Below are 12,788 nucleotides of genomic sequence, written 5' to 3'. Positions count from 1 at the left end.
TTCTACTTAACATGACGCGGTCTATTTCCATCCATTTTCCTACATTCCATTCTTCTTTATGGATGAACAATATTCCGTTGTGTATATATACCATATTTTCTTTATCCATTCATCTGTTGACAGGCACCTGGGCTGGTTCCATATCTTAGTTATTATGAGTGGTGCTGCAACAATCATTGGTATGCAGCTATCTTTCATATGCTGACTTCATTTCTTTCAGATACATACCAAGGAATAAGATAACTAGACCTAATGGTAGCTCTATTTCTAATTTTCTGAGCAACCTCTATATTGTTTTTCATAGTGCCTGTACCATGATTTATATTCCTTTAAACAGAATGTAAGGGTTCCTTTTTCTCCACATCCTTATCAGCATTTTTACTGATATAAACTCACCCTCATTTTCTTTTTTTTTTTATACCTTTATGGGGTGCTGAGGATCAAACCCAGTGAGTCACATGTGTTAGGCAAGCACTCTACCACTGAGCCACAACCCCAGCCCCCTCACTCTTTTTCTAATCTGGTACTTTTCTGCCTTCTATTCTACTTTATTGATTTAAAGAACTTTATTTAACCTAGTATATATTTATCATCCTTTTATTTTTCATTTTTCTATAATACTGCTTAGATATGTGCTAATGATCTGCATGTATCTCCCAAAACTCATGTGTTAGAAACTTAATCCCTAACTCAACAGTGTTGGGAAGCAGGAACTAAGAGCAAGTATTTAGGTCACTAGGGCTCTGCCTTTATCACCAATTTTTTGGGGGGAGACAGAGGCGGTGTACCAGGAATTGAACTCAGGGGCAACCACTGAGCCCCATCCCCAATCCTATTTCGTATTTTATTTAGAGACAGGGTCTCACTGAATTGCTTAGTGCCTCACTTTTACTGAGGCTGGCTTTGAACTCAAGATCTTCCTGTTTTAGCCTCCCAAGCTGCTGAGATGACAGGCGTGTACCACCATGCCCAGGCCTCATCAACAATTAAACCCACTATAAAAAGAACTTGCACAAGTGGGTTTGCCCCCTCCTATCTTCCACTATGTAAGAAGGCACTCATCAAATGCTGGGGCCTTGATCTTGGACTTACCAGCCTCTTGAACTTTGAGAAATAAATTTCTATTCTTTATAAATTACCCAATCTCAAGTATTCTATTACAACAGCACAAGAAGGACTAATACAGTATATCATTTGTATATGGTATGATATATTGTTGTGGAGGAGTTGTTGTTTATTTTTTGGTTCTGGGAACTGAACCCAGGAATACTTAATCACTGAGCCACATCCCCAACCCTTTTTTATATTTTAGAGACAGAGTCTCGTTAAGTTGCTTAGGGCCTTGCTAAATTGCTGAGGCTGGCTTTAAACTCACAATCCTCCTACCTCAGCCTCCTAAGTCATTGGGATTACAGGCCTGAACCACTCACTCAGGAGTATCATGTTTAATAGAGGAATTATTCTCATGAACTCAACAAATATTTGTTGATATTTGATATTCATTGATTTTAACATTATTTGTCAGGTACCTTTAATCCATTTAGATATGTTGTGTTAACAGATCTATTTGGTCTTCTCTTAGCGATTAAAACATATACATACATAAATATATAAATAAAATATATAGGGCTGGGGATGTGGCTCAGCACCACATACAAAGATGTTGTGTCCGCCGAGAACTAAAAAATAAATATTTAAAAAAAAATTCTCTCTCTCTCTCTCTTTAAAAATAAATAAATATATTTATTTATTTATTTGTTTGTTTGTTTGTTTATTTTATCCTTTTTTGTACTGGGGATTGAATCCAGGGGCACATAACCACTCAGCCACATCCTAAGCACCACCCTCTTTTAAAAAATTTTTTTTTTTTTAGTTGTAGATGGACACAATATCTTTATTTTTATATGGTGCTGAGGATCGAACCCAGGGCCTCCCGCGTGCAAGGCAAGCACTCTACCACTAAACTATAATCCCAGCCCCTTTAGCCCTTTTTTATTTTTTACTTTGAGACAGGGTCTTGCTAAATTGCTTAGGGCCTCCTAAATTGCTGAGGCTGGCCTCAAAATTGCAATCCCCCTGCCTCAGCCTCCCCAACTGCTGGAAATACAGGCATACACCACTGTGCCCAACTTATATTTCAACTTAAAAGCCCTCAAGGGCTGAGAATGTGGCTCAGTGGTAGAGCACTTACTAGCACATGTGAAGGCCTGAGTTTAATTTGGGGAACTAGAAAGTAGAAACCTTCCTCTGGCTCCTTAAGGTCTGAGGAATCAAGTCCATTCTAACTGGCATGCTATGAAAGGCTCTTTGTAACCTGTGGTCTTTGTTTCCTTTCATTCCCACCTTCTGTTATTCCTCAACCTGCTATCCTATGTCTCCTTAAGCCACATCTACACAAAATTCTCCAAACTTACCATGCCTATTTTCTACACTTGGAATTCTTTCCCCACTTCCATTCAATCTCTGGTATTCAGCTTCAAAAATCATCCCTCCATCACACTGTGTCCTTCTCTTTAGACTTCTATTTTTTTTATTTACTATAAAATATTCCATTTGAGTTATTTCATAGACTTTTGAGATCCAATGTATCCAAAACTGAAAATATCATCTCCCTAAAACCATTTCCTCCCTCGTTGGTTATATACTCCAGTAAATGCCACAACCATCTATCTTCTTGCTAAGATGGAACCCCAATACCACACTTAGCTCTTCTGTTCTCTTAAATTTACATCATGTCTTACCAATTCTATTCATGAATTTCTCTCACCCAGATTTGCATCCCTACTGTCTCTACCTGGTCGGGCTGTGTTACTAAAACCATTTCCTACCTCTCTATCCCATCTTAATTCTCCCTGCATCTGTCCTCCACAATGCCCCTAGAATATATATGTTTAAACAAAATTCTGATTATATTACTCCCCTGCTTTAAAACTAAGGGATAAGGATGAGGCTGGTAACTCTGTTACACATTCTTACAATACATTCCAAACTCCTTAATGGGACTTATTAAGGTCTCTAAGTATAATCCTCCCAGCCTCATCTCTTTTGTCCACTACACTCTGAGCATGCTCAACTTTTTAGTTCCCCTACTACTCAGAGCTCTGTGCACATGCTGCTCCTTCTGCTTGGAACACTATTCTTTTTTTTTTTTTTTTGAGAGAGAGAGAGAGAGAGAGAGAATTTTTTAATATTTATTTTTCAGTTTTCGGTGGACACAACATCTTTATTTTATTTTTATGTGGTGCTGAGGATCGAACCCAGCGCCCCACGCATGCCAGGAGAACGCGTTACCGCTTGAGCCCCATCACCTGGCCTACACTTACTTATTCTTTAGAACACAACCAGGATACCATTTCTGTTTCAAATCATTCTCTATTTTCCAAAGTTGGGGTCAGATCTTCCTTCTATGTGAGTACACTGTACACTTCACAGATTCTGCCACACTGAAAGTACTGCTTATGTATTTGTCCACTTTCCCTATTACTGTGTAAACTCCAAATACGGCAATGTATCTTTGTAGTTTATTACAGTTTTCCTAGCATTGAGCACAATGTGGCTAATCAATAGATTTTAGTTAAATAATTTATTAACTATAATAGTAGGTATAGAGAAAAAACAAAAAGTTGTATCTTCCCCAAAGTTACTAGGAAAAATAAATATTCACATACATAATGCTATAACTTAGATCTATAATGTTCCAAAAGGCCCTATATATAAAAGCTTGCTCCTCAGCTGGGAGGTCAGAGAACTGAGAGGTCAGAGAACCTTATGAGGAAGGATCTAGTGGGAGATTTTAGGTGATTAGGGGTGAGCCTGCCAAGAAGACTATGAGACTCTGGCCCTTTTCTCTCTCTTTCATATCCCAGTGGCTAGGAGGTGAGTAGCTTTGCCCCATCATGTGCTCCCAGACATGATACACTATTTTTCGGGTTTTTTTTTTTTTTGGGGGGGGGGGGGCTACTGGGAATTGAACCCACAGGCACTTAACTACTGAGCCACACCCCCAGCCCTTTTTTATATTTTATTTAGAGACAGGGTCTCCCTAAGTTGCTAAGGGCCTTGCTACATTGCTGAGACTGGCTTTGAACTTGTAGTTCTCCTGCATCAGCCTCCCAAGCTGCTGGGATTAAAAGTGTGCCCCACTGCACCTGGCAATGCACTGCTCTTTATAAGTTGATTTATCTCAGATATCTGTTATAATAATAGAACACTTACACACATAATTATGAACAAAAGGTTGAAGAACAATGGTAGGGATGTTATAAACAAAGAAAAATACCAATTCATTCCCTTTGAAGTGATCTCCAAAGTAAAGGACAAAAGCAAAGAAAATATTATAATTTCCATTTAAATATATTTTCAATTTCTGTTTTAAAGTATGCTTTCAGGGCTGGGGTTGTGGCTCAGAGGTAGAGCGCTCACCTAGTATGCATGAGGCACTGGGTTTGATCCTCAGCACCACATACAAAAATAAAGATATTGTGTCCACCTAAAACTAAAAACTATTTTTTTAAAAAAGCATGTTTTCAAATGTGCTTACATAGCAGTATTATTTAGTACAAGCATTCACATATCAGCTATGCTCATTTTTTTTTTTTTTTTTTAATAAACTGAGCGGAGTAGGTGATCATAAAAGCTTGGCAACCACAGTTCTAAGGCATTTGCTCTCAACCTATGTATATGTTAAGAGATCTGGGTATCAGATACTGCTGGGAATCTGATGAAAGCTAAGGATCAATTATCTCCCAGAAAAAAATAACATAAACCTATTTTTTAAAAACATTAACATAGGGGCTGAGATCATGGGCTCAGCGGTAGAGCACTTGCGCCTGCCTAGCATGTGCGAGGCCCTGGGTTCAATCCTCAGCCCCACATAAAAATAAATAAATAAAATAAAGGTATTGTGTCCAGCTACAATTAAAAAATAAATATTAAAAAAAAAACAAAACATTAACATGATTTTAAGAGTACATGGGGCTGGGATTGTGTCTCAGTGGCAGAACGCTTGCCTTGCATGTGTGAGACACCGGGTTCAATCCTCAGCACCACATGAAAATAAGTAAATAAAATAAAATAAAAAAAGAGTATCTGGGCTCCCATGTTAAGACCCACTCTAGGGCCTCCATTTTTAAAGCCACAAGGACAGTGCTTGGAGTAAAGAGGTCAGCAAAATGCCTCAAGCTCTGTGATCCTATTTTGCTTTACCTTCCTTCTTCTCTTCAAACCCCCTGCTCCAACTGGGCATGATAGCACATGCCTGTAATCCCAGCAGTTTGAGACTGAGGCAGGAGGATTGCAAATTCAAGGCCAGCCTCAGCAACTTATGAGGCCCTAAGCAACTTAATGAGATCCTTTTTCTTAATAAAAATTTTAAAAGGGCTGGGGATGTGGTTCAGTGGTTAAGTGCCCCTGGGTTCAATTCCTGGTACTTTAAAAAAAAAAAAAAAAAACACAAAACAAAACCCCGCTTCTCTTTCTCCCCAAAGGTGAAGAACAACACTTTGCAGAAAGTCCCTTAATAAGTGCCACAGAATTTGGGAACACAGAGATAACTCCTTTTCATGCATACAGTACACATATCATTACATACCTTACATGCTTTATCATAATTTTTGCCATTTCCTAAGGCACCCCTACATTTTTTTATTTTTGGGGGGGATGTTGCTGGGGATTTTGTTGTTTGGTGGGCGGTCATTTTATAGGGGATTGAACCCAGGGCTTCCCACATACAAGGCAAATACTCTACCATTGAGTTACATCCCTGGACCTTTTTATTTTATTATCAAGTGGGGGTCTCACTAAGTTGCTCAGGCTGTCCTTGAACTTGTGATCTTCCAGCCTCAATCTCTGAGTAGCTGCCTACCCAGTATTGGGGATTAAACTCAGGGCTTCACACATGCTCGGTAAATGTCCTACCACTGAGCTCACCCGACATATTTTCTTAATTTTCAAAAATTAACCTTTTACCACATATAGTTGCATACACCTGTAATCCCAGCAATTTGAGAAGCTGAAGCAGGAAGACCATAAATTCAATCCCAGCCATTGGACTTAGCAAAATGCTCTATCAACATAAAAATAAAGAGGACTGGAGATGTAGCTCAGTGGCAGAGCACCCCTGGGTTCAATCCCTAGTTTAAAAAAAAAAAAAAAAAACACTACTTAAAACACTACTTTTTTTTTTTAAACACTACTTTTTAATTAACCTTTTAACTTAAATGTAGCAACATTTTAAGTAAAATATCTATGAACTCAGTTTTGATATTATGGTTATTATTTTTCTAACTCTGATAAAATAAACATACACTTCTTTTTTCTTTTTTTGTGGTGCTGGGGATTGAACCCAGGGCTTTCTACATGCAAGGCAAGCACTCTACCAACTGAACTATATCCCCAGCCCAAACATACACTTCCCAAAATAAGGCCTTTAGACTCTCGCCAATCACCAAGTTTTAGATCACACAGACTACAATCCTAGTCTCTGTAATCACTCTGGGATCTCTGCATACAATAATTTTAACAACAACAAAAAAATTTTTTAACCCAAAAGAAAGTCCAAACACATCAGGCTCAATCCTTTCATTTCACAGGTTTAAAAAATAAATAAATAAAACGAGGCCAGGCACAGTGGTGCAGACCTGTAATCCCTCAGGCCTATAGTCATTCAGGAGGTTGAGGAAGAAAGGTCACAAGTTTGAGGTTGGCCCTAGCAATTTAGTGAGACCTCAGCAACTTAGTGAGACCTTGTCTCAAAATAAAAAATAGAGGGGAAAAAAAGACTAAGGAAGTAGGTCAGTGATATAACTCCCTGGGTTAAATCCCCAGTACGAAAAAAAAAAAAATTGCGACCCAGGGAGGTTAAGTGACTATCCAAGATCACAGGAAATGTTTAATGAAATGTCTACTTCTATCAGTCTAGCTTGTTTTCCATTACATAATGTCCATTCAGATCACATAGGAATGATGAAGTATTAATGACTTTTCATCTGTTACCTACCTTACTCTTCCATTCAGATTTATCTGAACATGCTGCTTAAAATCTGGGTATTTGGATGCCAGATATGCAAAGTCAGGAGGTATGTCCTTGTATCTATTTCTTTCGTGCATTGATTTAATTGGCGCCATCTTTAGGGGGAAAAAAAAAAAAGGTAAAAGATCAGCATATTTAGTTGAAAAACATTAATGGGGAAAGTCATGGAAGCCAAGTCAACAGTTACAGCCAACATGTCTTTTCCAGTCAACTCAGGAAGTAGAAATTACAATTTGAAAATGTACACAGTAAGCACATGAAAAGATGCACAACACTATTAGTCATTAGAGCAATACAAATCAAAACCAGAAGGAGATATCACTTCACATCCATTGGGATAGCTATTATAAACAAAATCAGAAAACAAGTGTTTGCAAGGATGTGCAGAAACTGGAGCCCTCATGCATTACTGGTAGGAAAGTAACAGAATGGTACAGCTGCTGTGGAAAAAAAAGAGTTGAGTGATTCTTTAAAAAGTTAAACACAGGCTGAGTACAGTGGCACACACCTGTAATCCCAGCAGCTCCAGAGTCTGAAGCAAGAGGATGATAAGTTCGAAGCCAGTCTCAGCAACTTAATGGAGGCCCTAAGCAATTTAGAAGACCTTATCTCAAAAATAAAATATAAAGATCCTTCGGTTCATAGTACCCCATTTGAATCAAATGTATGATATGTCAAGTTCATTGTAATGTTTTGAGCAACTAATAAAAAAATTTTTTAAAAATAAATAAATAAAATATAAAACTACTGGGGATGTGGCTCAGTGGTAAAGACTCTCTGAGTTCAATCCCTGGTACCGCAAAAAATAAATAAAATAAATAAAAGTTAAACATAGGCCTCAAGCACTGCTAAAAAAGAAAAAAGAAAAAAAATAAGCTAAACATATACTCATCTTGGAGCCGGTGTAGCCCTATCGAGAACAGGACTTCAAAAAGTTTGGAAACCTGGGGTGCTGGCTGTAAGCGGAGTTCCCAGAACCAAAGGGAACACCCAGCTCTTCTTAAAACTGAAGGTATTTACTCTAGAGATGAAACTGAATTCTAGCGAGGCAAGAGATATGCTTGCATATACAAGGCAAAAAACAACAAAGTAACTTTTGGTGGCAAACTGAAGAAAACCAGAGTACCTGGGGAAAGGTAGCTTGTGCCCATGGAAACAATGACATGGTTCATGCTACATTCCAAAGCAAACTTTCTAAGGCCACTGGGCACAGAAGTTATGTGATGTTGTATCCTTCAAGAATTTAAACTAATGAAAAGTAAAGAACTAAAAATGGACTTGTGGGGGTTTGGGGAGGAAAAAAAACTCAGCAAGAATTACCATATTGCTGGGCACAGTGTCACATACCTATAATCCCAGCAGCTCAGTAGGCTAAAACAGGAGGATGGCAAGTTCAAAGTCAGCATCAGCAACTTAGCAAAACTCTAACCAACTTAATGACCCTGTCTCAAAGTAAAATATAAAAAAGTCTGTGGATGTGGCTAAGAGGTTAAACACCCCAGGGTTCAATTCCCCATCTAAAAAAAGAAAAAAGAAAAAAAGAGAGAGAAGTACCATATTTAGTAATTTTACACTCCTAGGTATATCCCCCAAAGAATTGAGTGCAGGAACACAAATGTACATCAATGGTCAAAGCAGCATTATTCACAATGGCAAAATGGTGGCAACAACTCAAGTGTCCATCAACAGACAAATGATTATACAAATGATTTGTACAAAAAGTATGGGCACATTTGTGTGTGTGTGTGTGTGTGTGTATACACACATGAGGAAGGAGGACCGCAAATTCAAAGCCTGCCTCAGCAACTCAGTGAGCCCTAAGAAACTTTGCAAGACCCTATCTCAGAAAATAAAAGATACTTAAGACTACATAGCTGACATAACACTCTGAATATGTGTGAAACATTTTTAAATGTCAACGAGGTTACATATGACCAAGTTAATTACAAATGTAATAAATTCAGTTCATTTCCTGCATTAGTTATTCTGGTCAGAACAGATGCAAAATGAGTCAATAAAGCTGGTTCTTTGCTACCCACCCTCCTAACAAGAGCACTGGATTTTAGGCTAAATATATCTATTTCTTAAAGTTTAGCTAGGTGTCAACTCTTTTTTATGGACATGATACTGTATTTTATTTATTTTTATGTGTCTGAGCTACAACCCCAGCCTAGGTGTCAACTCTTACCTGACATCAGCATTGTCACTCCCCATTTTAATCTACTTTTCCAGGCTCATTCTACTCTAGAACATAAAAGCCACATTGGTCTTCTTGCTATTTTCTATCAAGTCTAGCACACTCATGCCCTAGGGCTTTTGCACTTGCTGTCAGTGTGCCTGGACTGTTCTTCCCCCAGAAATATATACACTGAAAGTACCCTCATCTTATTCAGGTCTTTAGTCAAATGTCAACTTCTCATTGACAACTTTCCTAAGTACCCCATTTAAATGTGCAGTGAATGAATGCATCTTATTTTACTTCCTAGCTTTTATTTTACTTCCTAGCTTTAGCGTTCTACATAGAATTTACCCTTTAGACATTTATTTTGCTTATGCCAATAAACTTCATGAAGAAAAATATTTTGTCTGCTTTGTTCACTATGATATCCCAGAACCTAAAACAGGGCCTAGGAGAGCAGGCACTTAATTATTTGTTGATTCAAAGAACGATGGGAGAAAAAGAAAGAACGACGATGGAATTCTTTTCACTGTCCAGGTTACCCTTAATGAGTTGGCAGTCCCTTCCCCATCTTGAGTGTCAAAAAAAAGCTCAGCCCAAGGGCTGGAACTTCTCCCGGGTTACCTTAGTCCAGAAAGCTAAAGAAGTAGTATTCTTTTTTTTTTTTAATTTTTAATATTTATTTATTTATTTATTTAGTTCTCAGCGGACCCAACATCTTTGTTTGTATGTGGTGCTGAGGATCGAACCCGGGCCGCACGCACGCCTGGGGAGCGCGCTACCGCTTGAGCCACATCCCCAGCCCCAAGTAGTATTCTTGAGGCTGACACACAGACGTTCTTTGCTCTTTCTCATTTCCATGCTTCTGTTTCCTTGATTCCTCATAACCCTTAACCTTCAATTACCATATTTCTTAACATGAAAACTTGTAAATTTAACTAAATTCTGCTTTTAGAAAGTCGAATTCCTTCTCAAATGATTCCTTCCACCTCGATCCTAAGCTCCGTTTTCTCTTCTCTCCTCCCCCCATAAATCCGACTTTTTCCACTTGTCCTGCCACTGCCAGTTCTCCAGCTCCTCCACTCCTTCCACATCCTTACCTTACCCACTCCATTTGTCTTCCCGCCTCAGTTTCAGATCTCTCTAAACATCAGCCCCGAAGGGTCTTCCCTACTTCAACCCCGTCTTTCAACTCCTCCCACCCACTCATAACATGGTAGGGCGCCCCCGCGCCCGCAAACACCCACCTGCACCAGGTCTCCCTTTCTAGACCCGAAGACAACATACCCCAAGAGCCCAGAACGCGACAATGAGGAAACTAAACGATCCATGGGATGTTGTTACAGAGGTCGTGCTAACAATGTGACCCATAATCGTAAACCCAAACAAAGTGTTAAGCAACCCACCTCTGTCAGCGATGTTCCTCACCGACGTTGTGCCTAGTGTGGGCCTGTAAAATCTCAGAATTTTACCACCCGCTGCGTAAAGCTCCAAGAAACGCAGATGTGACGCTTCCAGCGCGCCGCCATCTTGTGAAGCTATCTAACCTCGTGATTGGACAAGTCACTCTCGCGATATCTATGGCCTAGTCTGCAGGAAGATTAAACTGTCGCGATATCTGGCGTTCGAGGCTTCTTTTTGAGAGAAGGCTGGGGATTGGTGGTAAATGAACCGGGTCCTTTGCAGTGTGACCAAAGGCGACCTGTTCTCGAATCTTCTAGGAAATATGGTATTTTTTTGTTTTGTGGTACAGGGAATTGAACCCAGAGGCACTCTACCCCTGAGCTACATCCCCAGCCCTTCTTATTTATTTACTTATATTTATTTATAGTACTGGGGATTTAATCCAGGAGCGATTTACCGCTGAGCTACATCCCCAGACCTTTTTTTATTATTATTTATTTGGTAACAGGGATTGAACCCAGGGGCACTTACTCACTGAGCCACATCCCCAGACTTTTTTTATTTTTTATTTTGAGACAGTGTCTGATTAAGTTACTTAGGGCCTAGCAAAATAGCAAAATTGCTGAGATTGGCTTTGAACTTGGGATCCTCCTGCCTCAACCTCTTTAGTCGCTTGGATTGGAGGCCTGCCACTGCACCTGGCTTTATTTTGAAACAGTGTCTAAATATCTTAGGGCCTCAGTAAATTGCTGAAGCTGCTTAAATTTGTGATCCTCCTGTGTAGGCCTACAGAGATGCTGGGATTAAAGGAGTGGGACACCACTCCTAGCTGCCCTTTTTATTTTTTATTTTGAGACAGGGTCCTGTTGAATTATGAGGCTGGCATCTAATTTGTGATCCTCCTGCGTCAGCCTCCATGGTCTCCAGAATTACAGACGTGAACCACCATACCTGGCTTTCTTCTGTTTTTAAGTGGCTTTCTGGGTCTTATTTTAGAGTTGCTAAATCACACTCTGGAGTTGGACTGGAATATGAAGGTTTTGGCGATTATTAATGGGCAGTTAGCACTTATTGTGCATCAGAGCTCTATGTAATGAATGCATCATTTAGTCATCAGAGACAAACCTGTGAGATGGGGGGGTGGGTATTATTTCATTTACAGACTAAGAACTGAGGATCAGAGATGTGAAGTCGTTCAACATCTTACATTCAGATGACATAAAGTTCACATTCCTTTTACTTCTTCATCTATCTATTAAGCTGCATGTTCTGTTAATGCACTTCATTTTCAGCTAGGCTATACTCACTTTTACCCTCTGGTTAAGTAGAGTGAGTTTAGTCTTCCCATTTTTACAGCTGAAACAGAAAAGTTAATGATCTTTTTAAAAAGCATAAAATTAGAAACAAATCTAGAACTAACATCAGGACCTAGAACCTCTTAATATTTAAGAAGAGGAAGTGTAGCTCAGTAGTATAGTGCACTTTTAGTATGCACAAGGCCCTAGGTATCCTCACCAGAGCCTCACATAAACAAAACAAAATAATAGCTTGCTGGAGTGCTAGTAAATGCAAAAGGCTCTGACAAACTATTACCATAAAAGTGGGAAATAGCAGAAAGTAAAGAATGGAGACCAGCTTTTTGCAAAACTGAGTATACCAGCCCTAGGAAAAAAGCTCAGGAGATGTTTTCATTACTGTGTAACAAACCATTCCAAAACATGTGTTAAAACAACCACCATTTTATTTGCTCACAGTTCTGCAGTCTAGATTGTGATCAAACCAGCTGTTGTGCTATCTTTGTCAATGGTCGAGGCATCAGCTGGGGGCTGATTCAGCAGAAACAGAGGGGTCTCTCCTATAGTCTGAAATTCTCCCTCACCATATGGCTTTTCTTCACAGTCTCTACAGCAGAGTATCCAGACTTCTTACACATTCACTCAATACTCCCAAAAGACAAAAATGGAAGCTATTAAGCCTTCTTAAGACTTAGGTCCAGAATTGGCACTTTCACTATATTCTGTTGATTAAAGCAAACAAAGGGCCAGCATAGATTCAAGGAACCATGCTATGTTATCTTCCATTATTCAAAGGCAAAGTTCCATGGAATCAGTGATGCAGCATAATACCACAGAAAGTTTACTTTATTTCCTTCTTTTTTCCTTTATAGTACTGGGG

General features: G+C 39.2%; 1 protein-coding gene across 1 annotated transcript in view; it reads right to left on the bottom strand.

Annotated features, from left to right (window-relative positions):
* Positions 1–10,769, bottom strand: part of Mettl16 (methyltransferase 16, N6-methyladenosine) — an 81,645-nt gene extending 70,876 nt beyond the window's left edge. The window contains exons 1-2 of the mRNA XM_015500982.2: positions 10,616–10,769; positions 6,998–7,125 (exon numbers count right to left, since the gene is read on the bottom strand). Coding sequence (XP_015356468.1) covers positions 6,998–7,125 — 128 coding nt within the window. The 5' untranslated portion in view covers positions 10,616–10,769. The remainder of the gene's footprint in view (positions 1–6,997; positions 7,126–10,615) is intronic.
* Positions 10,770–12,788: the final 2,019 nt, after the last annotated feature.

The sequence above is a fragment of the Marmota marmota genome, unplaced genomic scaffold (assembly GCF_001458135.2).
Source record: "Marmota marmota marmota unplaced genomic scaffold, marMar, whole genome shotgun sequence".
NCBI classification, from domain to species: Eukaryota; Metazoa; Chordata; class Mammalia; order Rodentia; family Sciuridae; genus Marmota; species Marmota marmota.
Note: the sequence above shows the minus strand (reverse complement) of the source record. Positions and strands in the feature narration are given on the sequence as shown.